The sequence below is a fragment of the Streptopelia decaocto genome (genome assembly GCF_964273445.1).
Source record: "Streptopelia decaocto genome assembly, contig: HAP1_SCAFFOLD_92, whole genome shotgun sequence".
NCBI classification, from domain to species: Eukaryota; Metazoa; Chordata; class Aves; order Columbiformes; family Columbidae; genus Streptopelia; species Streptopelia decaocto.
Genome location: NW_028115951.1, coordinates 265,432 through 292,933, shown reverse-complemented (window position 1 = coordinate 292,933; position 27,502 = coordinate 265,432). Strand labels below are relative to the sequence as shown.

Sequence of the window (27,502 nt, the reverse complement as noted above, 5' to 3'; positions counted from 1 at the left end):
GGAGGGTCCCCCCGGCCCAGCACAGCTCCCTCTCCCCCACACAGGGCTGCAGAGAGCACCATGCTGCTGCTGGTTCAACCCCTGGGTGTTCCAGTTCCAGTGGGCCATGCCCTACGGCCACCAGGGCACAGCGGTGGTCCCATCCCCTATGGTGCTGCTAACCTCGATCCATGGCTACCAGCACGTCCAGGGGCAATGGACACAGCCGTACAGCTCCGGCACGGCCACCGCTGAGGGGACACCTGGGGGCAGCAACATCTCCAGCGGTTCCTCTGCTGCTCCCCAGGAGAAAGACCAGGAGGACCCAGGAGCTGAGCTGCACTTGTCTCAGGAGATGCTGTTTGGAGAGGCCCATCGGCTCTTTGGCGTCTCTGCAGTCTGCCGGCCTGGTGCCAGCAGCAGCCCCATGACTGGGGACACTGGGGACACCCCTGGAGAGGGGAGTTTTGTGGCTCCTGCCTCCTCACCACTCCCCATGTCTGTCACCACCTGCGAAGGGCCAGTGGAACCACAGAACGTCTCCGGCCACCACCACGGGGACACCCCCAGGCAGCACCAGCCCCCTGGGCAGCACCAGCCCCCCAGCCCCTCTGCTGCCCCCCACCACACAGCTCCTGGGGACCCAGTGGGACACCCTGCTGTTACCGAAGAGGTGCCACTGGAAGAGGCCCTGAGCATCTTTGGCTGCTGCTTGGACACAGTGGGGGTCACCCAGGACACTCCTGTCAGCAGCCCCAGGCCAGGGGACCCTGGTGTCACCAGCCCACCCGTCCCCCAGCCTGACTTCTCGTCCCTCTCACTGCCTGAAGATCTTCTGAGCCCTGACTACACCGTCTCCAAGCTGAGAGAGGCCGTGCTGAGCATGGCCGAGCTCTATGTGCTGGGGATGGAGCCCCCGGAGCTGTGGAGGGACGTGGGGATGGAGCTGCCACTGCCCCAGGCGGCCAAGGCAGAGCAGCGAGGGCAGAAGCGGGGGCAGAGCCCCTCGGCAGAGCCCCCCAGCAAGCGCAGGGCTCTGCAGGGAGCAGGGGGGTGGGAGGGGGGGATTAGACCAGAGAACACCGGGGGTGCGGGTTGGGAGACGAGGGGTGCAGTATTTGGGGGTGGGGGGTCTGGGGTGTGTGGGAGGAGTGCGAGTGTGTTTGGGGGTCTGGGGGGTTGGAGGGTGTGGGAGGAGGGTGGTGGGTTTGGGGGTGGGTGGGTCAGGGGAGGTGTGGGAGGAGGGGGGTGTTCGGGGGTGTTAGTGGGGGCGGGAGGAGGGGGTGGGGGGTCAGAGTAACTCTGGGACCTTTTCTCTTGTTTTTCTGTATTAAACCTTGTTTGTCCAGAACTGCTCCGTGTCTGTGTGGGAGGGGGAGGGAGCGCAGGGGGCACCGGGAAACGGCCCTGAGAGCTGCAAAAGCCCCAATGAGCCCAAATCAGAGCCCATGAGACCCCAAGGACACCAAGTCCCCCAAAGGCTGAGTCACCGCCAGCGGGACAGGCAATGGGGGCTCCCCTGTCCCCTTCCCCAGGGCAAGACGCGCTTTGGCGGGGGGAGCAGGACAGACGGGTCCTTGTGCGACTCACGGACACGGCCCCACGCAGGAAGCAGCTCGGAGCCCCTGGGACAGGGACAGACCTGGGGGGGCCGGGCTGGGGACGGACACACAGACAACAGGGGCTGCAACGTCTTTGGAACACGAGCAGCATCCCCTGCAGTGGGGACAGGGCTGGGGACAAAGCCCTTCAGAGCCTCAGGACAATCCGGCCCTTCCTCGGGTCCCAGCGCTCAGCTCCAGAGCCCGGCTGTGCCTCCCTGCCCACAGAACAACCCGAATCACCCCAGAATGGCGAGGGAGGGGCTGCAGGGCAGGGACCCTCCTGCCCTTGTCTGGCTGCACCTTGGGCAGCTGCAGGACCAGGAATGCCTGGAAATAAAATTGGAAAGATAATCAACCACTAAAGCATGTTTTTAAGTGGGGATTCCAAACGCCTCTGAAATGCTTACAGCCTTGGCGCATCCACCACCCCCCACAAAAGCCTCTTCCAGTGCTTGACCACCCTCTCCGCAAAGAAATGGCTCCTCCCGTCCAGTGTGAAGCCCCTTGTGCAGCTTCGCCCCATTCCCAGGGTCCTGTCCCGGCTCCAGGAGCAGAGCTCAGCGCCTCCCTCTCCACGGCCCCTCCCCAGGAAGCTGCCGAGCCGGGAGGGGTCGCGCTTTGACCCCAGCAGCGACTCCAACCCACGGCAGCCGCTCGCTCACTGCCCACCCACCCCAGGGGAGAGGGCACCGGGGCACTCGGGCTGGACACAGACATGCTTTAATGAGACCACGGAATAAGACTAATGGGCTACTAGTAATATTATATATACAGTGAAAAGTCGACTATAAAATAAGAGACGTTAACTGCAACTCCTCACAAAGTGCGTCCCAGCGAGCAGCCGGTCCCGGCAGCAGCACCTGGTCCCCAACAGCCGATCCGGAGAGAGAAGAGAGACAAAGGCAGCAAAGGCCCAGAGGCCTCTGCAAACGGCAAGATGGCCAAAGGCCCTACTAAAGAAACCCCAAACAGAACCGCACCGGAACAGCAGAACCCAGACGGCTGTCTGTCTGTCCCTGTCCGTCCCTCCAGCCACAGCATCCTAATATCCTGCAAGGCGAAGCCTGAGGCCAAGGGCATGCAGCGTTCTCATTGGTCGGTCTGGGTGTCAGTCAGGGGCTGCCCCGCCCATGGCCCCTCCCACCCGTGGGCGGAGCTCAGAGGCCTCGGCTGCCACCGCAGAGCCTGGAAACATCAACTCTGTCCGGGGTCGGGTGGTTGTTCTCCCGCCGCATCAAACTGCCGCGCTGGCCTCGGAACAGAAAGGTTTCTGACGGCGTGAAGAGCGGGAACTGGCTTTGGGTCACACAGCACAGGCTGGGAGGGCGTCTGTGCTCCTGGGCCCTGAGAACTTGTGACAAGAAGTTCTCTCCGTCGCTGCCGTTGCTCCAACGTTTTCTTCAGATCTCCTGTTGCCCTGAATGCACTTAATAAAGCCCTTCTTGGTGTCTGACACAGATCCCACCAGTTCCAGCTCCACTCGAGCTCTGCCCTTTGGTGCCATCTCCCCGCACCCATGACCGACGGCTCCATCACCTTCCTGCCCAGCCTGACCTGGCTCCAGAGACGGTGAATTCCTGTCTCCTCCGGAGCTGGGCCAGGAGTTCCCTGCCCAGCCAAGCTGCTCTTCTGCCGCTCGCTTGACGTCCACCATGGGAACTGCTGGCTCCTGAGCTTCTCCACGGGGCTTCTTCAAGCCTGAGCAGCACCGGCCGACTCCTGAGCCCTGGGCGATGGGCAGCAGCCACGCAGTGCAACCTCTGCTCTGTTTGGCGGCCCCTGACCCTCCCCCAGAGGCTCTGAGCCCCCTCCCGTCTGACTGGAAGGGCTGCAGCATCCAAGATCTCCCTTCCACCCCGTGCGACAGCTCCACCTCGCCTGCCCTGCCCACCCCTCCTGCCCAGCCCGGACCCTCCTGCCCAGCAGTGCAGGCGTGGGACTCGTCCCACCAAGTCCCCCCATGCCAAGGATGTCCCAGCTCTGGGAACGGCCCAAGGCTTCCAGCCAAAGGCACTTGCAGCCCCAGCCCCTGGGAGCCGCCCGTGGGGGCTGGGGCAGCCCAGCCCCCTGAACCCTTTCCCTGCCCAGGAGGAGCTGGGGAGGCTCTTGGGCTGGGACAGAACACGGGGAGCCTCAGCATTCCCTCCTGGGACACCCAAAGAGTCCTTAGATACCAACAGCCAGAGGGCGCAGCCACCACTGCGGCTCCCAGCGCGCGGCCCCCAGGCCCCCCCGGTTTTGCGGCTCCTGCAGCCGATTGTGCTCCACCAAAGCTTCTGCCCCCCAGGTAGGGACCCACCCCGACCCCTGCAGCCCGGGACGCTCCTGGGGGCAAGAGCGGAGGTGAGCGCCGGCCATGGCTCCTGTCTCTCCTGCAGGCTCAGCCCCCCTGTGCCCACTGCCCGGGCAGGAGCAGCCCTTCCCCGCAGCCTGGGCACCCCGGCGGGGGGGCACCCCCGGCCCCCCAGGCCCCACCAGCAGGTACGGCACCCCTGTCTGCTCGGACACCCCGGCACCTTCGGCCCCTTCGCCATCCCCGACCCCGGGCACTCCCAGCACCCACCACCCCTGCCCTGGCCTGGCTGATTCATCCCCAGAAAATTCCATTTCCAGAGAACATCCCCCATCCCTGGGGCCATCTCTCCTGTTTCCTCTCCCAGAAGCGAGTCTCCTCCCCCTTGCAGCCCCGTTCCTTGCTCAGCAGCTCACCCCATGGGGATGCCCATGTGCCTGGGCAGAGCCGGGGGCTGTTGGTGATGGGGGCCGGCTTGGGGGGTGCCCATGGAGGGTCCCCCCGGCCCAGCACGGCTCCCTCTCCCCCACACAGGGGGAGTGCAGAGAGCACCGTGCGGATGCTGCTTCGATCCCGGGGTGTTCCACATACAGTGCACGAGTCCCTGTGGCCATCAGGGCACAGCGGTGGCCCCAGCCCTCCGGTGCTGCCGAGCTCCATCCTCGGCTACCGGCACGTCCAGGGGCAACGGGCACAGCCCTACAGCTCTGGCACGGCCACCGCCGCGGGGGCACCGTGAGTTGCTTTTCCCCAGAGTTCTGTGTTGCTGCAGCTGGCAATGAAGTATTTGCAGTTAGAGCGTGCTGGAGCGCCAGGGCAGCTGCTGGCAGTGCTCTGCTGAGGTTTCTGCTCTAACGGGTTGAATTCCTGTCAATGAGCACTCTTTTCCTGGAACTCATTCCTACCGAAGCCGGGTGGCACGTGGCTGCCGTCTGGTGGCACGGCCCGGGATACTGACTGTGTGAGCGGGCGGCTGCCGTGGAGACGGGGGCTCTAGAACATGGGGGTGGCCGAGGGGGAGGGGAGGGAGCGGGGACAGAGGCCCTGGGCCTGGGGCCGGGGCTGCTTGGCCTTTCCTCTGATCGGCTGCCTGGGACTGAACCCTTGCTCCTCCCATCAAAAGATTGGTCAGAAAACCTGTCAATCATCCATGTGCCACTCTGCTTCCAGGTATGATTGGTGGAGCCAGCATGGCCCGCCCTTCACAGTGCCCAGCCTTTCAACCCTTGCCACCTCCCCTGCAGCCTCAAAGTTTATTGGTTGGTTACATATCAATCACAGACCTTCTCCCCACCCCCTCAAATGCCATTGGCTGTCCTGACTCCCAAACTGACTTCTGGGTGGTTGTTGCCAGGCAACGAACTCCACTTAAAAATGAAGCTGGGGGCTCTAAGCAAAGGCCATGGGTAATGGAAGACATGGCAGGACCCTAAAAATGAAAGTTTGAGCACTAAGAAGGAGGCTCTGGGCACTCAAAAGGACGGGCAGATGCTACAGCTGGTGCTTTGGGCCCTGAACACGAGGGGAAACGGGTGGTTCCCACCCGAGCTGGGTTTGGTGCCCGTGACCCCACGGGACAGACACCAGTGCTGTCCGGAGTGGCCACGGAACAGACGGAGCCCAAAGCCACGGGCTCCATGAGCTCAGCGGGGTGTTGTGACATTTCATGGACATTTCACAGCGGTGGTCCATGGGCTCAGGAAATGTGGGGGGAGAATCAGAATAAAACTGAGAAATCTTGTGGGTTGAGATCAAAAGCGTTTAATAATCAAAGTGAAATAATGGTAATAATTACAAATTGTAATGAAAAGGCAAATAGAGAGAGAAATAAAACCCAAGAAAGACAAGGGATGCAGCTGAAAACAATTGCTCCCCGCCAACCGACCGATGCCCAGCCAGGCCCCGAGCAGCGGCCCCCCCACCAACCTCCCTCCTCGGTGGAAAAAGGCACAAGCAAGTTATCCTGAGAGTCTTTGGGAAGCAGCCTGAGAAAATCCTGTCAAAGGATCTTCTCAGTTCATCAGAAACAGGTGTCGCCATGTCATCACCAAAGTGGCAGAAAACTGTTCTCGGCCAAACCAACTCTTCATGAGCACCCAGGTGCTCATCTTCACCCTGGAACTTTCCTCTGGCCACAAGGGCAAGAGCAAGGCAGAGCTGTTGCAATTCTTTTTCTCAGACGGCTGCACTCCATAGCCATCGTGTGCAGACACGAACAACTTCCAGAACAAGCGTTCTCCTTTGGGAAAGGACTCCTTCCAAGCAGACAACGTGGCTGTGCACTTGTTTACATACCTTGGTAATCTTTCTGCCAGAGAAAGGATCAAATCTCTTCAAGCACACGGTCAGGACGTTGGAGGCCTGATGGATTGTAAGTGTCTTGGACGCACTGACCCGCTGTTCACACCTTGAAAACACAGACCCAACGGTTGCAACCTGTCTTGCCCACACTCCACCCCCCGTCCATCTAGGGCTGAGTTAAGGCTTGTTTTGCCCAGTTCAGGTAGAAGGGGAAAAAAATGTACCCATCTTAGAAACAAATGCATTTTATTCCAAGTTGTGGATGATTCAGGAGGTTTGGTTGTACGGGGAAGAAAACCAAACAAACAGAAAAAACCCCAAGCTGTGTCACGACTGGGTTTCTCAGTGACGTCCAAACCTAACTACTGCTTCCAGACACGCAAACCCATAACCCAGTATCTACTATGAAGATGTCATTAGGAAAGATCTTACTTGCTACATTTATAGCTGTTTTTGCCATCCAGGTGCTCGGGTCTGAAAAAGTCCTCCAGAGCTCCGGTGACAGATGTGGCTGCCTGGATGAGAAAGAAAGGAGAGCACTGAGCTCCTGGAAACTCAAAACCCCAAGAAATAGCTCCCCATGCGGTGCCAGCATTAACCCAATAAACAGCTACTCCTGGGCAGCACCAGAGTGTCCTGTGCTCTGCCTGGTCAAAAGCAGCAAAAGCCACAAAAGCCACCCGTCCAGCATCATGTGCGTACTGAGGAGTCCAAAGCAGGGCGGTAGGACAGCGTCATCATGGCTGTCGACAGCATCCTTGCTCTTTGCCCAGCTGGCACCCAGCGCAGGGAGACCATTTACAGGGCTGCTACGGAGGGAGCACACAAGTCCAGTTCCCTTCCCATCCACCACCATCTTGCGTGGTAACAACCCGCAGTTTGAAGTCAACGGAGTTTACTGGAGAGAAACGAGGCCCCTGCAGGGACCTCGAAACATTTTGCACCACCATTTCCAAACATCTTACCTTGATATCCAAAGGAATATCACGGAATGCCTCGTAGGTGTCTGAAACAGCTTTGCAGCTCCGGCATGTTACTGGAAGGCAAAGAGAAAAGGTTCTCAGGTTGGGACGGACACTAACTCTGCCCATGTAAATGACCGGTGCAGCCTGGACATGCTGCTGCCTGCAAAAAGCGGTTTTCCACAAAGGGAGAAAGAGCCACAGACCGTTCTAAGGACAGGGATATTTTTAAAAATTACCTCTGGATCTTAGAAGTCCTCCAAAGACCTGATCAATGACTGTGCTGCCTTGAGATGTGTCCCAGCTGGAAAGAAACGGTAATCGCGGCTCAGAAGGTGGAAGGCAGAGAGCTCGCTCTTGCAAGAGTTTTCCTTGTTAGCAGAGCCCCGGAGAGCGGGTTTCACTGACGATTTAAAGGAAGGAGGCAAAAGGGCCAGAGAACATTTCCATGGTCATGTGCTCATGCTTACTCGCTGCTGCTGCTCAAACAAGCTGTCTGCATGGCAGCCACGGCACAGCCGAAGAATTCATGCGCGTCTTCCTGGGCACCAAACTGGAAATCTCCTATTCCTGAGAAAGAAGAAGGTTTTCATGTTAATCTCCCCAAAAAAGGAAAGAAAACTGACCCTTCTAAAAGCTCTCCTCCTTAACCTGAACCCGGAAAAAACAGTTACACACGGGGTTCTTTGGCAATGAAAAATACCTCCAAATGAAACCATCTGAAATGACTCACGTGGCAGCTCGCTGACAACAGCCACAGGTGCGACGGCACTGCCCGAGCAAGACAGGACCTGCTCCATGTGCACTTCCATCGTACACATCATGCAGAAGCCTTTCTCCTCACCTAAGAAGGGAGGGAAAGAAGGAAGCAGCCCAATTAAAATATACACGGCTATGGAAAATCTTCAAGGAAGAAAAACACCAAACCACCCCACAGGTTACAGGTATGACGTCCGCTCTCCCTTCTCCATCCTCTACATCTCATCCTCAGAGCTGTTTTCCCAGAGTCGCTCTGGTTTCCTCATCATTTAGAGCTGCCCAAGAGGTGTAAAAGAACGCGTAGCAAGGACTCACAGGACTGGCTGTGGTGGCGAGACAGCAAGTAGTTGGCCAGCGGAGGGGTGTATGTCAAACACTGCAGGACGGAATTGAGGAAGCAGGTGTTGTCCAGGTTGTAGAGGCCTCCTCCCACACTGCGTGTTTGCTGCCAGGCCGTGCAAATCTTCTGCGGAGGATACAGGTCCCTTTCTGGCAGAGCCATTCTGACACTGGTGCCTGCAAGGAAATCAGATTTTAAAGGAGATCTCCTTGTTTGGATAAGGAAAGCCCTCGAGTGGTGTGCCTAGACTTGGCCCTCTTTGGATGTGCTAGAGAAAAGATAACTAGGAAACAGGAATGACGCTGACAGCCTGCATCTACCCAAACCCCAACGGGAGAGCCCAGTGGACAGCGAGGAAGGTACAGGCCAACCCACACTTCTACCCTCTCTCTATCTACGCCATCCCCTGTCTCAAAGGAAATGAAACATTACCTTTTCCACACACTGGAATTGTCAGGAAGGGCAGGGAGAAAAAAAAGGACGTAATTTCCAGAAAAAAAGAAGAGTATAAAAACAATCGCAGACAGCGAGGAGCTGAGTGGCTCCGCCGTCGAGCTCAACCCGCGCTCACGCTCGCAGCACAGCCGCCAGCTCAGTGCGAGAGCACGGCAGGAGCTGCCGGGGACGCCCCTTATGAGCACCCGGCCCTGGGACGCCCTTTGTGACAGGGGGCCGTGCGGGGCCGCGCAACAATGGGGCTGGCGCCGCCCGGCACCTCCCGCAGCTGCGGCTGCGGGGCCTCCCCAGGCACCGGCCGCGGGGCAGGGGCTCCTCCCCGGCAGAGCGCGCACCTCTGCCCACACCAGGGGCTCAGGAACAGGCCAGAAGGCGCTCGAGCCTTTTGGACACTGCATGATCCACTTCAAGACTCAACACTCTTGTCCTTTTTCCGCCAACACTACTCCACGAGGTTGTCAGAAAAGTCAACTTCTTCACTGAAACAAGGAAGAAGAAGGAGTGTGTTTGCAGTGCTGTGAGCTCCCAGAGAGGAGCATCGAGCTCTGGCAGATCTGCCAGGTTCTGAGTCCCCCACGCAGGGCGAGGTGCCCATTGGAAGGCTGAGCAGCAGCTTCTACTGTCCCCTTCTTCTCCTTTCAGGAGTTTTCCGTAAGCGCCGAGTGCTAATGTAACGTCGAGCAGTTGGAGCAGGTTCTCGGTCGGTTGCTGCTGCATCTGGTCCCTCATGTCTGTCATCTCCCTCTCCTTTGCATCCAGCATCTTTGTGATCTTCTCCCGCTCGCCAGCCATCGTTTCCTCCAGCTCGCGAATGCGATCTTCCGCGGCGCTGGCCTGCGAAAAACACAGTTGGCATCTATGTGGGTACAATAAAAACGTTCAAAAATCCATCTCCCTCCCAAATGGACGTCAAGATTTCTGTCCGCAAAATTCATGGAACGCAAAGGGACGGAAATGTCAATCCATCCAAACACCACAGTGCTCTGGATTAGTTATGAGAGCAAATGTAGTGCCTTTACCTGTTTCTGAAGGCGAGAGAGCTGGTAGCTGAGAACTTCTTTCTCATAAGAGCCTCTTTCAGCTCCTCTCGCGCCGCACCGGCCGCTTTGTTGTTTCGGTCAGAGGACAGTTTGGCATTTTCCAGCTGGAAGGCAAGTTTGATACACGTCACTTGCACCGAGTTGGATATTCTGCAAATATCCTTTCAGTACAAAATAGAAGCTATTTAATCTCTAATAATTTTAAATGGAAATCTGGGAAGTTTATTAGAAGAATTGCATAATGTTAAGGAAATGCCCAAAGGACCAGAAAAATCTATTTCAGTCCTATTTCTATAGGATTTGCTTATAGAGTCACTACCTAGATCACATCTAACAAGGGGGCTGTTGCTGCTCGGAGATGCCCCCACGGTGGCTGAAGTGCCCGGGATGTTCAGCGCTGCCCAGTGCCCATCGACGGCCATTGGCAGCTCCAGAGGTGATGGGGCCACCGCATTCCCCTCTGTGCCGCTGTCACCCAGGTCCCCAGGCACGGGGCTGCTGCCTGGACCATCCTGGCTGGACTCCACCGCCCCCCGGGAGCAGCCGAGCAGCTGCAGGGCCTCTTAAAGCAGCTCATCCTCCGGGATGGCCAGTTCAGCTGCCAGGTCTGCAGAGGCTGGTTCGGCAGCAGAGGGGCCGGATGGAGCGTTGCTGCCCAGGGCTGTCGCCAGGGGGGTGGCCACCGCATTCCCCTCTGCGCTGCTGCCACCCGTGTTCCCAGGCGTGGGGCTGCTTCTGGGACCATCCTCGGTGACCCGCACTGTAGCTGGAGTGACACCAAACAACCAATGGGCCTCTAGCAGGAGCATCTCCTCAGATACGTCAAAGCCATCGGTGGGGTTCTCAGGGGCTTCATTGAGGAGGGCAGCAGAGGGGCTGCTCCGGGGGATGTTCCTGCCTCCAGATGCCCCCGCGGCGGTGGCCGTGCTGGGGATGCTGATCGGTGCCCATTGCCCCTGGACGTGCCGGTAGCCGGGGATGGAGGTCGGCAGCACCGGGGGTCTGGGGCCACCGCTGTGCCCTGGTGGCCGTAGGGGATGGTCCACTGGATGTGGAACAGCCGGGGGTCAAACCATCCAAGTAAAACCAAAAACCCTCTGTGCCTGTTTACGTTGAGTTCTTTAAGGAAAGTAGGTAGGAATTCCTGCAACAAAGCTCTGACAATCAGGTGCAAACTTGAGTGGAGAAGCCTGAAAAGTGCTCCTTGAAAATGTCCTCTTTACCTTACCTCCTGAAACCTCTCTAATTTGCTGTACAAGTCTTCAGGACTTGAACAAAATGATGAAAGAGACAGGGCTTGTCAGGCTTTTTGCCATTTTAAGTAGCCCATTTGTGTGTTTGAGGCTGCGTCCATGAATCACAGGTACTGAGAAGAGACTGAAAAAAGGCCTCAAGGACCCAAAGTCAAAACCAAAACCTCAGAGTTCCTTGAAGCATTAATGGGCCCCACTGAGGACTGTTACTGACAAAGCCTCCCCAGGGGCTCGTTAGAGCAGATAATTGGAGGCTGTTATGAGAGGTGGGCCAAGGCCCTGTGCAGGTGGCTCTGATGCTCAGAAACCCCTTGGTTTGCTTTCTGAAGCAGAATGGAGAATCCCTGACCTGCAGGCAATGGGAAGGGGGATCCTGTTCCTCACATGCGGCTCTGGGCTCTTCCTGGGACCGTGGGATGTGGGTGTGCAAGGCCGAGGGAAGGACAACACTGGTACAGCAACTTCCAGCTTCCCCGTGGGGCTGCAAGGAGGCAACGAGGCCCCAGTGCCATGAGGACAACATGTCTTCTCCCAGGCCTCAGTGGCAGAGACAACTGCCTTGGCCAAGGGACAAAGACCTGGGTCCTGTTGGTCCCTTCCAGCCTTGCCAGCGCCCTTTGCCATCTCCACCTCAGGCTGTTCTTTATGGTCCTACCCCTGCCCCTCTTTCCCTGCAGGCTGCAGACACCCATCTCGCTTCCCCACCTGCTCTCACCCCAGCATTTCTGCACCTTCACTGCTGTGTCTGCACCTTCACTGGCTGTTCTTTGGAACACAAACCATGGGCTGATCCAGACTCCCTCCTGGGGACATCTTGCACCACAGCACTGCTCTTCCAGTGACATTTTTTCCTCCTGATACCCAGTCTCCACCTTCCGATCTGCATCTGGTGGCTTTTCCTTCTCCCTCCTGCTTTTTGTGACTACCAAGGAAAGCTCACCCACCTCAGAAATTGCCCTTCAAACAGGGAACCCAACCTGTTTAGGCTTTTTCTGGTCTTCCACTTGACCAGAGAGAAGTAACCTCGGCATGATCTTCTAGATCCCATGAGTGCTGCTGGCCTTTCAGCTTCTCTGACAGACACGACCATGTCCCTGGGCACTTTGGCAGACGTTCTTTCCCAGCCCTGTCCCTGCTGCTGGGCTGTCACCTCCAGAGACAGAACTGACCGTACGGTCCCCTTCACAGCCACATGCATCTTACAGGATTAAGAGTTTCTGAGACACAACTGACCTCGTACACCACCCTCCGTATGGCCCAGGACCTGACCAGATAAAAGTATGTTTGTTTTATGAATTTGATGAAATCTATTTCCTGCAAATGATTGGAATGGAGAAACATTCTTCACAGGAACTGCTGTATTTATGTTGACACTTTTTAGTTCTCTTCCCATGTCTATTTTTTGTTTTTTTTTTTCCTTCTTCCTCCACATGTTCTGTTTTCAAAAACCTCTCCAAGGTGAAGATTCATTGAATCATAGAATAACTCAGGTTTGAAGAAAGCCCTGAATATCACCTTGTCTCACTCTCCTGTTCAAGGCCGGCTGAACCAGGTGAAGTTTTTCAGGGCCTCTGCCCAACGTTGCATCTCCCACAAAGGAACTGAAAGTGCACTGTGTCTATCTGGACTTCAGCAAGGCCTTTGACACTGTCTCCCATAATATACTCCTGCAAAAGCTGGTAGCCCATGGTTGGACAAGTGTACTCTACGCTGGGTTAAGAACTGGCTGGAGGGCCGGGCCCAGAGAGTGCTGGTGAATGGGGCTGCATCTAGCTGGCGGCCAGTCACTAGTGGTGTTCCCCAGGGGTCAGTGTTGGGTCCAGTCCTATTTAACATCTTTATTGACGATTTAGATGAAGGGATTGAGACCATCATCAGCAAATTTGCTGATGACACCAAGTTGGGAGGGAGTGTCGACCTGCTGGAAGGCAGGAGGGCTCTGCAGAGGGATCTGGACAGACTGGAAAAATGGGCTGATTCCAATGGGATGAAGTTCAATAAGGCCAAGTGCCGGGTGCTGCACTTTGGTCACAACAACCCCCTGCAGCGCTACAGGCTGGGCGCAGAGTGGCTGGAGAGCAGTCAGACAGAAAGGGACCTGGGGGTACTAATTGACAGGAAGCTCAACATGAGCCATCACTGTGCCCAGGTGGCCAAGAAGGCCAATGGTATCCTGTCCTGTATCAAAAATAGCGTGGTCAGCAGGACAAGGGAAGTGATCCTTCCCCTGTACTCTGCATTGGTGAGGCCACACCTGGAGTATTGTGTTCAGTTCTGGGCCCCTCAGTTCAGGAAAGACATTGAAGTGCTGGAGCGAGTCCAGAGAAGAGCAACAAGACTGGTGAAGGGACTTGAGCATAAGACCTATGGGGAGAGGCTGAGGGAGCTGGGGTTGTTTAGTCTAGAGAAGAGGAGGCTTAGAGGTGACCTCATCACTCTCTATAACTACCTGAAGGGAAGTTATAGCCAGGTGGGGATTGGTCTCTTCTCCCAGGCAGTTAGCAATAGGACAAGGGGGCATGGGCTTAAACTCTGCCAGGGGAAATTTAGGCTGGATATTAGAAAGAAATTCTTTACAGAGAGAGTGGTCAGGCATTGGAATGGCCTGCCCAGGGAGGTGGTGGACTCGCCGTCCCTGGAGGTTTTTAAACTGAGATTGGACATGGCACTTAGTGCCATGATCTAATAAACGGACTAGAGTTGGACCAAGGGTTGGACTTGATGATCTCTGAGGTCTTTTCCAACCCAGTCGATTCTGTGATTCTGTGATTCTGTGATCATTGAGAAGGAGAATAAAGATGATGGCCCAAGTGCTGGTCGCTGAGGGATGCTACTAATAACTGGCTTCAGAGAGGACTTTGTACCACTGGCGACATGTGGACTTGACCGTTGGGCCAACTTCCCACCCAGCGTCCACTTCTTCAGCCCAGAGAACGCCAATCTGGCTGTAATGACACCACAGGAGACTGTTCTTGACCCTGCTTATTTGGGTTCAACAATCCCGTTCTTGTCCTTCAAGTGCCTGAAATGGCTACAGGTAGACGAGTGCCATCCCCTTCCCAGGGACAGAGATAGGCTGACCAGCCCGTAATTCTCCCACTTGTCATTCCTGCCATTTTTGAAGATGGGTTTGTTGTCTGCTGAGATGAATGTCACCGGGCCAGTGGGGTTTGTTCCTAGAGTCACACACAGAAATGTCAAGGCAGCCACATCTGGCCTTGTGAACTCCTTAAGCAGCCTGGGATGCTCAGGGGCAAAGTCTTCCCCTTCTGCTAACAGAGGCAGGAGTGACAGTGTCTCTCCAATCTCTGGTTCCCACTACCAAAGGATGGGTGGCAGCTCAGCCCTGTGGTGTGCCTTGTTAGTCTAGAGTCATCTGAAATGTCCCACTTCATGAGGAACGGGCATGGGGACATTGGTTTGAGGAAGCACATTGCAGTGCTGCATTTACATGGTTTCCCATGGGCTGTTGCTCACAACATGAAGTGACCTTGAGATATTGTCTGTCCCTGAGGCCTTCACGGAACACCGAGGAACAGCTGCCTTTTAATTTGTTTCAACACACGTAGAGCACAGCTCCTCATTTACACAGCCGCTCAGTCAAGAAGTCACTGCATCCTTGAGCTCCTGGTTCCTCATGCGGTAGATGAGGGGGTTCAATGTTGGAGGCACCAATGAGTAGAGGACTGTCATCCCCAGGTCCAGGGTTGGGACGTAGAACGAGGGGGGCTTCAGATTGGCAAACATGGCAGTGATCAAAACCAGGGAGGCCTCGGCCAAGTGAGGGAGGCACGTGGAAAAGGCTTTGTGCTGTCCCTGCTCAGAGGGGATGCTCAGCATGGCCCTCAAGATCTGCACATAGGACACCACGGTGAACACAAAACAGCCAAAGAACAAAAAGTCGCTAATCACAGGAGGCCAGACTTCCCTGAGGTGGGTGTCTGAGCAGGAGAGCTGGAGGATGTGGGGGATTTCACAGAAGAACTGGCCCAGGGCATTGCCCTTGCAAAAGGCAGTGAAAATGTACTGACCGTGTGCAGCAGAGCAGTGAGAAACCCAGTGGCCCAGGCAGCTGCCGCCGTGTGGACACAAGGTCTGCTGCCCAGGAGGGTCCCGTAGTGCAGGGGTTTGCAGATGGCAACGTGGCGGTCATAGGACAGGACAGTGAGGAGAAAATACTCTGAAGCTGAAGCTAAAGCTGAAGCTAAAAAGAAAACAGAAAGACTTGAGAAGCACACCCTGTGTAGGTGTCCCACAGGGAATTGACCACGGATTTGGGAAGAATGGTGGAGATGCAGCCCAGGTCGAGGAAGGAGAAGTTGAGCAGGAAGAAGTACATGGGGGTGTGGAGGTGCTGGTCACAGGCTATGGTGGTGATGATGAGGCCGTTGCCCAGGAGGGCAGCCAGGTAGATGCCCAGGAAGAGCCAGAAGTGCAAGAGCTGCAGCTCCTGTGTGTCTGTGAACACCAGGAGGAGGAACTGGGTAATGGAGCTGCTGTTGGACATTTATATGGGCATTTACACTCTAAGGCTTGATAGCCCATCCACAAGCACATACCTAAGTGGTTCAGATGAAGGATGGTCTTGCACAAGTCACCCTTTGTGTCTCCCGGTGCCATGGACACGGGGTTGGTCTCTCCAGAGAGTGGCAGAGGATGCACTGGATCCCCTTCTCAGGACAGACCCCTTGCCAGAAAGACACAGGCACGGGGGTAACTCTGGGTAACTCATTCAGATGAAAAACATCTGAACAGCACCGCAGGCATTGGTCCCAGCCAGCGCGGGTTCGTGAGGGGATCTGGGGGTTCTGGTCGACAGCAAGTTGAACATGAGCCACCATTGTCCCTGGCAGCCAGGACATACTCTGATTCCGTCATTCTACCAGGGTGCAGGATCGGGCCCAGGGCAGGCAGCACTTCACTCGAGGCTCCCGGCGATGCAGCTCCTGGGAGAGCTCAAGAAACGGCGGCAGTTGCCCATAAGTGCTATTTTTGGTCTCTCCCCATCGCTCTCTGGCCGGCTCGCTGCCCCCATTCTGTAATTCCCCCCGTCTCCGTCTTTAGCCCATTGTGCTGGTTTAACTGCAATCGAGTTACTTTTCTTCAGACACTTAGAAACTCTTTTGGTTTAGTTTGGTTTTGGTTTGGTTGTCATAGCCAGCACAGCCATTGTTTGGGATCCCATGACAGAATTAATGTTTTTCTTCACGTAACTTCCCAGTGGTCTTGAGGTTATTTCTTTAACTGTATTTATCTCAATCCACAAGATCGTCCCTTCCCTTTTGATTCTCTCCCCTATTTGGAGGTGGGGAGTGAGAGAGCTGCTACCGTGGATGTGATTGCTAGCTTGAGTTAAATTCATTTATTAATAAACTCATTTATTAATCCAATTAACAAATAATTTACGAAGGGCAAACCCTGGCCAATAGATGAAGGGGATTATAGCAGTGCATACATGGAAGTACAGAACGAGAAGGGGTAGTTACTGAGGATGCACTGGATAGCGTGGCACCTGAGCATGGCACAAATGGCATGAAATGGCAGGAGAACCCCAACAGCATCCTGGGACGCCCACTCACCAGCCCCGTCTCTCAGGAGCCCCTCGGAATCCTCCAGCAACCCCCAGGAAACGCTCTTGCCCGTCAGCGAGCTGCCCCGACCCCCTGCCCATCCTACACGCTGTTGGAGCTGCCAGGAACACAGAGTTCCAACCCTCCCCAGCCCTGGAATGCCAGTGCCGAGGGGAGGGCAGAATAACAAGGGGCAAAACACTTCAAAATTCCACACCGACACTAATTAACCCGACACAAATGAACCTCTGACACAGATGAGCCAGATCAAGAACAGGAACGTTCATGGGCTGAGGAATCGGGTTTGCAAATCTTCTACACCAATCTGAACAGACACAGCATTTTTTATTTTTTGCCTTTGTTTCTGCTCTGGTGTCAGCTGAGGCTTTTTGGTTTCGCCATCTTCCTGTGAACCCGCACTCGATAAATGCAGGTATATTTCGGGTTTCCCCAGTTGCTCTTGACAAGAAATTTGACGTATGAAAAGGCTCTGGGAAGTGCCTGTGAAGAAAAGAGGCAAAAGGAAATGGAGGCGTCAAGAGCCAGAGTGCAGTCAATGGATCTGCCCCTGCCAGCCTGGCTCCTGCACAGGAACCAGCTCCCAAAAGTGCTGCGGGCCCCTGTGCCCAGCGAGAAAGCGTTCACGCTCTTCCTGCTGCGGACGTGCGGGCAAACCTGCTTTGCTCCCTGGCATCTCTCCCCCGCATGTGGACCGTACCTTCAGCGGGAACGTCTGGATGGGCTCTTTCAGCACATTGTACATGAACGTCCCAAGCAGAGTTTCCTCTCTGCCTGGAGTTTTGGTGAAGAACCCTGAGGTGCCCTGGCCAGACTGTCTTGAGAGCAAGGAAACCTCCTGAGCCCTTGAAGTATCATACCAGGGCACAGCCGGGCTCAGGAGAGAGCGGGTCACAAACCTCCGGGGATGCACAAACTCGCTGTCATGGCTTTACCCCAAGGCAGAGGCGCCCAGCAGACACTTACAAAGACGGCGACGTCTCTGGGGGCGCTAATGATGGACCCAGAGGGAGAGGCTTCCTTGGAGATGTGCTGCATGGTGACGGTGCTCAGGTGGATTTGTGCTGGCAACTGGATGACCACCTTGCCCTGATGACCTTGGAAAGGCCAGCAGTTCCCTGGGGAAACATCCGGCTGCAACCAGAAGAGCAGAGAAATGAAGCGTGAGAGAGCGCTGGGGCCAACACAACTGCTCCTGGAGCTTGCAGCACAGGCACCGGGGTGTCTGTGGGGTCTGCTGCAGCTGGGAAATGCCCCTGAGATAGACTCCAAGTTCCCAGGAAGGAAGGAAACCAGCACTGAGGATTTCTGCTGCCCTACCTGCAGAACAGCCTCAGGAGGGTTGGCAGCACAAAACAGCTGGATAACACTGCAGATCCAATTCCCTTGGCAGCTGTAGGTCTGGGAAGTTCTCCGCGTGTCCATGGCGGCACCTGGAAGGAAGGGGTGGCAGATGACTGCGAGCGGAGGACTCGGTGCTCAGACGCGACCCGTGAGGCCGCTGCCAGCTCCTCGTTTTTCAGTCCTGTCCTCATCACCAGTTTGGAGAGCAGCGCCGGGAGCACGGCTGGGCTGCTTGTGTCCGTACCAGCGCTCTGCAGGGCCCAGTCAGACATCTCCACGGAGACTTGCGAAGCCGCCTCGGACGCTGCCTGGTTGAGGAACAGCACGGTCAGCAGTCCAAGCCCAGCAACAACCCCAAGGAGGCTTTCTCGGGGCTTCTGCCCAGCCAAACCTCCTTCCCCAAATGCACGCTCACCTTCCTCGCGCTCATGACCTGCACCCTCAGCTGAGCCACCTCCTGCAGCAGACGCCGCATAGTTTGAGTTTGTGCCGCCAGCAAAGCCTGGTAATCGCTGAAGGACCAGGAAAGCAGATCTCGTCAGAGAGATGTCCATCCCCTCTGGGGAGCGTCGGAGCTCAGCATGGAGCACAGACACGGGTGCTCGCCCGGCTTTGCCAGCGCTTCCCTCCTCACCAGGCTGAGCAATGCAAAGGCCAGAGGGAAGGACGGGAGCCCTGGCTTTAGGAAAATGAGTGCAGGTAGCACGAGGTGTTGGCTGAGGCTTCTGCACAGACCCAGTTCCAGCTCAGGAAACATCTCTTACCTCCGGGTCTTCCGTTCGATCGCAGACCCACAGATCTGCTCCTGAAAGGGAACAATTCCCCGTTAGAGTCTCCACCACCAGAGCTGCCGGGGCTCCCTGGGGGAGGCTTCCCCAGGAGACACGGCACAAGCTGCTCTTTCTTTGGGTCGCCCTGCACGGAAGCAGAAGAGCCCGTGATTTCTCCAGCCGCTGTCAGCAGCGCTCCCTTGCAGGAGTCACCCACCTCCATCCATCCCTTTGCCCGTGTTGTCCACCCTGGCATCGAGGTTGTGCAGTAAATGCCAAGAGCCACCAGGAGCAACAGGAGGATGACTCGGAAGCACCTCATGTCCCTCAAGAACTGCATCCTCTGCCTGTCCATCACAAACCAGTTCTTTTTGGGGGCCATCTTGTGCCTGAAAAAGAGAGTCCAGGGGCTGTCAGGGAACCAAGTGCTGAGCGAACCCCTTCAACAGCTGGATTTGCATTCTTAGGCTGAAAAGCTGGAGGAACATGATTTCTGTCCACACTGCTCAACACTACTGGCAGCTCTTCCCCAGAGGAAGAGCTGCAGGAGCACCTTCTGAAAGAGAAGGAAAATAATCCATAAAGAGCAAATGAAGACTCCTGTCAGCAGCCTTGTGGTGTGGACCTCGCTCTCTCTTTGGCTGAGAAACCAGGATTGTTCTCACATAGAATCACAGAATAGTTTGGCTTGGAAGGGACCTTCAAAGCTCATCGAGTGCAACCTCGTGCCATGAGCAGGAACGTCCTCACCCTGATCGGGTTGCTCAGGGCCCCGTCCAGCCTGGCCTGGGGTGTCTCCAGGGATGGTTCATCCACCACCTCTCTGGGTACCTGGGCCAGGCTCTCACCACCCTCAGGGCCAACGATTTTTGCCTCATGTCTGGGCTGGGGAACACGCCCTGTTCTCCCCTTTGTTTGCACTGGCCCTGGACATCCCCTTCCCCCCGTCCACAGCAGAAACCTGCACTACGTACACGGCAAAGACGGACACACTCAGCAGACGTGTCCACAGGGAGACCAGGGCACCTGCCCCACGGCAAGTGAGGCTGAAGACCATCCCTGGGCAAAAAAAACAGAGACAAGTCAGGCCTGTTTCTTGAGGTCTCCTCTCCAGGAGTTCACCCCCTTGTCTCTATTTCTCGTATATCTCCAACCCTGGCATGACTGGGTGCGGAAGCAGAGAGCAGAAGTCTCACCCTGCTCTTTATCATTTTAAGGGCTGTGCAGAGAAGTGCTACTTAGGCGCACGGTGCCACTTCCTCCACGATGTCGGCGAGTACATGGCCGCAAAGCGGGGCGACCTGGGCCGCAGCTGCGTGCTCTTCCAAACCTTCGGCAAGTGCATTTACGGTGTCACCTGCCGCTTTGCCCAGTCCCACCTCGGAGCCGGCTACCAGAACATCGTCAACTCAGACCTGGCCAAGCAGTGGGAAGGGAAGACGCCGGTGAGGAACAACCTCTCCAAGGACCTCCAGCACCCGCTGTGCGAGAAGAAGTTTAACTTCAAGAAGGCCGATGAGTATCTCTGTGATCTGGCCAAGCCCCATGGCGACAGTGGGAAGGGCGGCAAAGCCACCGGGTGCTCTGCAGAGGACCAAGACGTGCCCAACTGCGCAACAGCCCAGGAGGGCCTGGGAGATGGCCCCGAATGTCCTGTGCGACCAGAGCAGGGAGAAGATCCCAAACCAGACACCTCCCAGAGCGATGAGGAGCCTTCCTCCATCAAAACAGCCGGCCCGGTGACAGATGAAGATCTTATAAAGCTGCGGGCATGCGAGAAGAAGAAGGTGAGTTTGGTTGAGGGCTGCTGTCTCTTGTCAAGTGGCTGAGATTGTGCTTGGGAAGACAGGAGGGAGCTCTGGGCTGGGTGAGAGGCAGAGGACAGAGCTGCCTGGGGACCGTGTTACTGTTGTGAGGAGCGGGATGTGGGAAGGTGAGCTCTTGGGGTCGTGGTGGTGTCCTTGGAGGGGGAGAAGCAAGAGAAGCTACGGCTCCTTGCACGTGGAGGAGCTGAGCTGTTGGTGAGGGTGGAAACGAGCTGCTGGAAGAGTCGAGGCTGGGGCTGGTTGGTTTGTACTGCACGATGCCCTCCTCTCCTCCTTGTCACCTCCCGCCTCTCCTCCTCGTCGCCTCTGTCCTTGCACCCGTTAGCCAGTCTTGCATCCCTCGGTCTGTAACTGCTTTGAGTTTTCTCCAAGCCGAGCAGTGAAAACAGCTGGAGCGGTTCAGTTTCTGGTTCTTTCATCCAAACAATACATTCTCAGGGAATAGCTGAGGTTCCTGAACAAAACCAGAGATCTTCTGGTTTTCCCACTGAGTTATTCCCATGGCAAGTGATAAACTTGCTGACTGGAATATCTTCCTCCATCCCTCTTGTTTCTCAGCTGGAAATCCAAGGCAAGCTCTACTTGGCTCCACTCACCACAGATCATTCTCTCCTTTTGTCAAATGTTGCTGTTCCACATTTGGAGCAGGGCAGATCTGAAGAACCACGTCTCTGCTGTCTCTCCCAGTGTGGTAACCTCCCTTTCCGAAGGATCTGCAAGCGCTTTGGGGCGGATGTCACCTGCGGAGAGATGGCTGTGTGCACCAACCTGCTCCAGGGCCAGTCCTCCGAGTGGGCTCTCCTCAAATGCCATCACACCGAAGATATTTTTGGGGTGCAGGTGAGTGCTGTCACCTTGATAACCTAAAAAAATGATAACTCACTTCTGAAGAGAAAAGCTGCTTCTTGAACTCAGGCAACCTGTCCCCGCCTAGGTAGCTGGAAGGGGCGTTTCCAGACACAATGACCAAATGTGCAGAGCTCCTGATCCAGACAATTGAAGTAGACTTTGTAGACATCAACGTGGGGTGTCCCATTGACCTGGTCTACAAGAAGGTAAGATGTTCTCTAGCACGTTTTGTGAGTCCTGTTGCTCCAAGTCTTGAGATGCTCCAAAAGTCTTGAGATGCTCCAAGTCTCAGCTGCATCCCCTGAGCAGAGAGCTGCTGTGGAGCAGCTCCAAGCAGCATCTTCACTATGCGAGGAGGCAGAAAATCTTGACTCTCCCGCTTTTTGTCCCCCAGGGAGGAGGCCGCGCCCTGATGACTCAGACCAACAAGTTTGAACAGATCGTCCGAGGGATGAACTCGGTGAATCGGCGCATCTGCCGGCAGCGGGGGATGAGCTGATGGAGCCGACTCCTGCCTCACCCTCCATTTCTGCAGGTGCCGGACGTCCCGCTGACTGTGAAGATACGGACGGGGGTGCAAGAGAAGATGAACGTGGCTCACAAAATAATCCCCAAGATCCGTGAGTGGGGAGCCTCCATGGTCACGGTACAGGGATCATTGGCCGGTGTCCAGGGAACTCTGCACAACACGGGGGTGACTTTACCACTCCCCGCAGCCCAGCGGCTCTTTTAAACACCCTTGCCAAGCTGCGTATGAGGTTTTAGTGTTTTCTGCTCATGACTGTGAAGAATTCAGGTGCGGGGAGTGTTTTCGTGGGTGCTTCTGAGCTTTGCGTGCATGACAAAGGGAGATGGTCCCTGCGGTGCTCTGGGAGGGAGCTTTCAGCCCAATAAACCTCATTCCAGAGGGATCCTTGACCCCTGCCCGTGTCATTTCCTTTGCTGAAGCCCATTATTCCCAGTCTGCTCTGCCTCCTCCGGGCGTTTTTTGGGGTCTCACTGCAGGTTTCTTCGGCAGCTCCACGGCCGGTCCTGGGAGCAGCGCTACACGAGGGGCGCGGACTGGGACTACATAGCAGAGTGTGCCAGAAGAGCCAGCCCCATGCCTCTCTTCGGTAGGTGTTTTGTTTTGTCACGTGGAGTGGAAGTGCTGTGTGTTGAATTGAGGAGGATTAGCCTGAAGGAGGTGGAGTGTCAGCAACATCCCTGGGGGGCTCAGAACATGAGCTGCGGGGCCTCTTTGGCCAATCTGGCTCTTGGACCCCGTGTCCTTTGTGAATTTTCTCCCATGCCTGGATTCACTCAGCTTGACTTGCCCTCTGTATCGCTCTGACCTCTGGCTTCTCCCTTCTGGACAGGAAACGGTGATATTTTGTCTTATGAAGATTCTAATCGAGCCCTGCAGATGGGCGTTTCGGGAATCATGATCGCAAGGCAAGTACTTGTGTTCCCCCCTGGCTTCTGAGCTCCATCGGTGCAAGAGTAAAATGGGAATTAAATACCTGAACACTCGAAACACCAGAAGTTTCTTCTTGGCGAAACTACTCTTTGAAAGTTGGTAAAATCACTTTGCATCTGTGGGAACGTCCAGCAACGTCCTGTTGAAATTGAGATAAAAATTCAAGCAGCACTGGCTGGCAGGTGAGTGCTGGAAAGCCTCTTAGATTAGTTGGCATGTTCAGAAGCATCAGTGAGGGGAATAACAATGCACTTCTTTGCTGCAGAGGGGCGCTCATCAAACCGTGGCTTTTCACTGAAATTAAGGAGCAGCGCCACTGGGATATCTCTTCCAGTGAGAGATTTGGGATCCTCAGGGACTTCACCAGCTACGGCCTCGAGCATTGGGGCTCGGACACGCAGGGGGTGGAGAAGACGAGGAAGTTCCTGCTGGAATGGCTCTCGTTCCTCTGCAGGTAACTCTGCCGGCCGGGGATGCTCAGCACAGCGCACCCGCGTTGTCCGAGGCACCGCGCCCACCGCTGTTGCATTTCACTGCAGGTACATCCCAGTCGGCTTATTAGAACACCTACCTCAGAAAATTAACGAGCGACCGCCTTACTACATGGGGAGAGACTATCTGGAGATGCTGATGGCAAGCCAGAATGTGGATGATTGGATTAAAATAAGGTAAGAAAGTGTTGAATTTCAGTAAAATCGGTGGGAAGGGACAAGGCAGAGCACAAAGTCACCTTATGGAAAATTTTAGTTGAACCAGCATCCAGGAAATATGTTAAACCACCTGAACTCTAAAGAAAAGTACTGTGCACTGAAAATACAGTGTGAAATAGTTCAAGTCTTAAGCGAGGCCAAATGTGATCGCGCTAGCGCTGACTTCCATCATTTTGGGACCTGACCTTAGTGCGGTTTGGCACGAGCAGGGTTCTGGCTCCGCACACGCACAGCGAGAGGTTGGGAGCAGCTTTTCGGAGGCTCGTGTTGGTTTTTGGCAAGTCCTGGTCAGCGGTGTTGCCACGTTCAGGTCACCAAACCCGGCACCGACCCTGGGGGCTCCCCGGCGAGAAGGACGTTGCCCTTACCTGGTGGTCTCGTCCCTCCGGGGCTGTGGTTTGGGGCTGAAGCTCAGCACTGTGGGTGCTTTTGTGCAGCAGCCTTCATTTTTAGGGAGATTAAAGTCTTGATTTGAGACAGCTGAGTGTAGTCACCATCGCTATAGAGCCACGGGGCCATAAAACAACTGTGTATGGTGCACCGAACACAAACCTCTCCTTATTTTTTTGTTTTATTCTTCTCTTTCTTCCAGCGGGATGCTTCTGGGCCCTGTACCTACCAGCTTCACCTTCCTGCCCAAACACAAGGCCAATTCCTACAGATAGGGCTGAGGAGCCCTTTCCCGTGTCTGCGAGTCGAGCGGAGGCGTCGAGGGGCGGGTTGGCTCCAAAATGAAATAAAGGTTGATGTTTTTAGAAGCCCGGTTGTCTTCACGTCCCCAACGAGAGTCCTTGCCACGAGTCCCGCAGCAGATGGGCTCAGCCAGCCTCGCGGCCAGCGGTGCCTCGCTAGTAGAGAACAGTGCGATTAATTAACAGCATACGGGCCACTGCAGAGCTCCGGCCTCCGGTTCGCAGCAGGAGTTGTCCCGGCTCACATAGCGGGAGCAAAAGCCCTCTTGTTCCTCCCAGGATGTCCTTGGTGGTGCCAAATGGTCCATGTACGATGTACTGACCCGATCCCCGGGGTCCTGCAGAGCACAAATAGTCCCAGCACCTTAACAGATGTGCAGCATCTATCCCGTTTTTTGGGGAGCACACAGTGGTGGGGTCCGTCTCCTCCCAAGTGTCACCCACCTGGGAAAGCTCAGCCCCTCTGAGGGGTATCCAGGGCTGCTCGGGTTTCCTGATCAGGGGACTGCTGGAGTGAGGTCTGGGCAACACGCGCTGTGTGACACCCCCTCGTGTCCCTGAGGTCACTTTTTCCTGTCTCTGCATCACTCCAGCACACAGAAGAACAGGCAATGGTCACAAACGTGTTCACTATCACTTCAGTGCACAGAAACACAGCCAATGGTCACAAACGTGTTCACTATCACTCCAGCGCACAGAAACACAGGCAATGGTCAGAAATGCGTTCACTGTGTGGCACAAGGTGCAGCTTGGTCCCCACACACAGCTCGGCTGCATCGACTTGTTCCTTTTCCCTGGAAAAATAATATTTAAAGCAAAAAGCATTTGTACCCACCACCCACCCACCACCCGCCCACCCCCCTGAACCCTTTCCCTGCCCAGGAGGAGCTGGGGAGGCTCTTGGGCTGGGGCGGGACACTGGGAGCCCCAACATTCCTTCCTGGGACACCCCAAAGAGTCCTTAGTTACCAACGGTCAGAGTGACCACGATGTTCCCGGCGAACGGCTCCTGGGTCCGCCCGGTCCCGCGGCTGCTACAGCCATTCGTGCTCCCCCAAAACTTCTTTCCCCCAGGTAGGAATCCACCCCGACCCCTGCAGCCTGGGACGCTCATGGGGGCAAGAGCGGAAGCGAGCGCCAGCCATGGCTCCTGTCTCTCTTGCAGGCTCAGCCCCGCTGTGCCCACCGAGCGTGCAGCAGCAGCCCATCCCTGCAGCCTGGGCGCCCCCCCAGGCCCCACCAGCAGGTACGGCACCCCTGGCACCCCGTCTGCTCGGACACCCCGGCACCTTCGGCCCCTTCACCATCCCCGACCCCGGGCACTCCCAGCACCCACCACCCCTGTCCCCAGCACAGGGGTTCAGCCAGCGCGGCCAAGCGGCCCTGCCCTGGGTCATATGTGCCCAGAAAATCCCGTTTTCTGAGCATTTCCCCAGTACCCGGGGCCATCTCTCCTGTTTCCCCTCCCAGAACCGAGTCTCCTCCCACTTTGCAGCCCCATTCCCTGCACAGAGTCTCACCCCATGGGGATGTCCCGGCCACTAGCAGACCCAGGGGACATTGGTGATGGGGACCAGCCCATGGAGGTCCCCCCAGCCCATGACAACTCCCTCTCCCCCTCACAGGGCTGCTGAGGGCACCATGTGGGTGCTGCTTTGACCCCCGTGTTTTCCGTGTACAATGGTATAACCACCAGGGCACAGCGGTGGCCGCAGCCACTCCAGTGCTGCCAACTCCCATCCAGAACCTTGAGATGCAATTCGCACAACTGAGCATCTCCAGCAAGGCCACCGCTGCAGGGACACCCCCGGGCCACCATGTCCTCCCCAGCTGCTCGGCTGCCCACAACAACAAAGCCCCTGCAGACCCCACAAGCCACCTTGCAGTCCCCAAGAAGATCCTTCAACAAGATGCCCTGAAGCACAGTGTCCCCAAGCCTGATGAGCCCGGTGTCACCATGGCCACCGTGCCCCAGCGGGACTTCAGCTCACTGGCGCTGCCAAAGGACCTGCTAACGCCCAACGAGCAGCAGGGCCGCAAAAGGAGCCACGAGCGGGGGCAGAGCCCCGAGCCCCCCAGCAAGCGCAGCACAGCGATGGAGCTGCCGCAGTCCCAGGCTGCCCCAGCGGAGCAGCGGGGCCGCAAATGGAGCCACAAATGGGGGCAAAGCCCTGAGTCTGAGCCCCCCAACAAGCACAGGGCAGGGGTGGCAGGGGAGGATTAGACCAAGGTTAGGGGGTTAGGGGGTGTGGGGGGTGGAGGGGTTTGGGAGAACACAATGATGCATTAGGGAGGGGGGTGGAGGAGTTTGGGAGGACGGGATGCTGCATTAGGGAGGGGGCTGGAGGGGTTTGGGAGGACGGGATGCTGCATTAGGGGGGAGGGGGCTGGAGTGGCTTTCATGGGACCTTTTTTCTTTTTCGCTTTCCATTAAATGCTGTTTTTCCGGATCTGTTTTATGCCTGGGTGGGGTGGGGTGAAGGGGCACTGAAAACCACAGACCCGGCTCCACCTCCCTGCTGCAGCAAAATAAACCCAAATCACCCCCAGAATGGCGAGGGAGGCACTGCAGGGCAGGGACCCTCCTGCCCTCGTCTGGCTGTACCTTGGGCAGCTGTTTTTCCCCTCCCTGGTCCTGCAACCAACCAAACAATCACTATACTGGCCAGAAATTGCCTGGAAATCTCATCTCCCTTTATTGCTCATTTCCCACCCCAGCTCCACAACCTGGGGCCCATGGAGCACCCGGCGACCCCAGCTCCGCGGGTCCGGCCGGCAGCAGGTGCATTGAGTCCCCATCCCGGTGACGGTGCAGCCCCCGCTGCTGCTCAGCACCCCAAGCGTCATCCTGGCCAAAAACTCGGGTCCCTGGAGCAGCTGCAGCACCCACCACAGCTCTGGGCGGGGGGGGCACAGAGAAAAGGAGAAAAAAAAAAAGAATCCCAAAACCCAAATGTAGAGAGGCCTCAGCGCTGCAGGACAAGCTCTCCCCTCCCGATGCTGCTGGAGAAGCCGCTGGTGCCATTGTGGCCGTGGGGCAGGTGCAGGACCCCCTTGCAGAGCCCGAGGAGCTCGGACACACTGGTTGTTGCTCGGGGGATCCCGGGGCGGGGTTTGGGATCCCGAGAGGAGCTGCCGGCCCAGGGGGCCCAGGCGGGTGCCCCGCTGCCCCAGGCACCGCGGGGGCTCTCGGGCTGGAGCAGCTGCCGGTGCCCACGTTGGCGTCGAAGGGAGGGAAGAGGTCACTGGAGAGGAGCGATCCGGTGAAGGTGTCGCT

The 27,502-nt window shown here is 56.4% G+C and overlaps 1 protein-coding gene across 1 annotated transcript; it reads left to right on the top strand.

Annotated features, from left to right (window-relative positions):
• Positions 1–19,849: 19,849 nt before the first annotated feature.
• Positions 19,850–24,198, top strand: LOC309452513 (tRNA-dihydrouridine(47) synthase [NAD(P)(+)]-like; the record flags this gene model as incomplete). Its single annotated transcript, XM_082077133.1, has 10 exons — positions 19,850–20,476; positions 21,074–21,355; positions 21,454–21,570; positions 21,759–21,824; positions 21,900–22,010; positions 22,383–22,479; positions 22,723–22,798; positions 23,089–23,277; positions 23,363–23,491; positions 24,126–24,198. 10 exons carry the CDS (start codon positions 19,850–19,852, stop codon positions 24,196–24,198), a joined length of 1,767 nt encoding a protein of 588 aa, XP_081933259.1.
• Between the last annotated feature and the right edge of the window lie 3,304 nt (positions 24,199–27,502).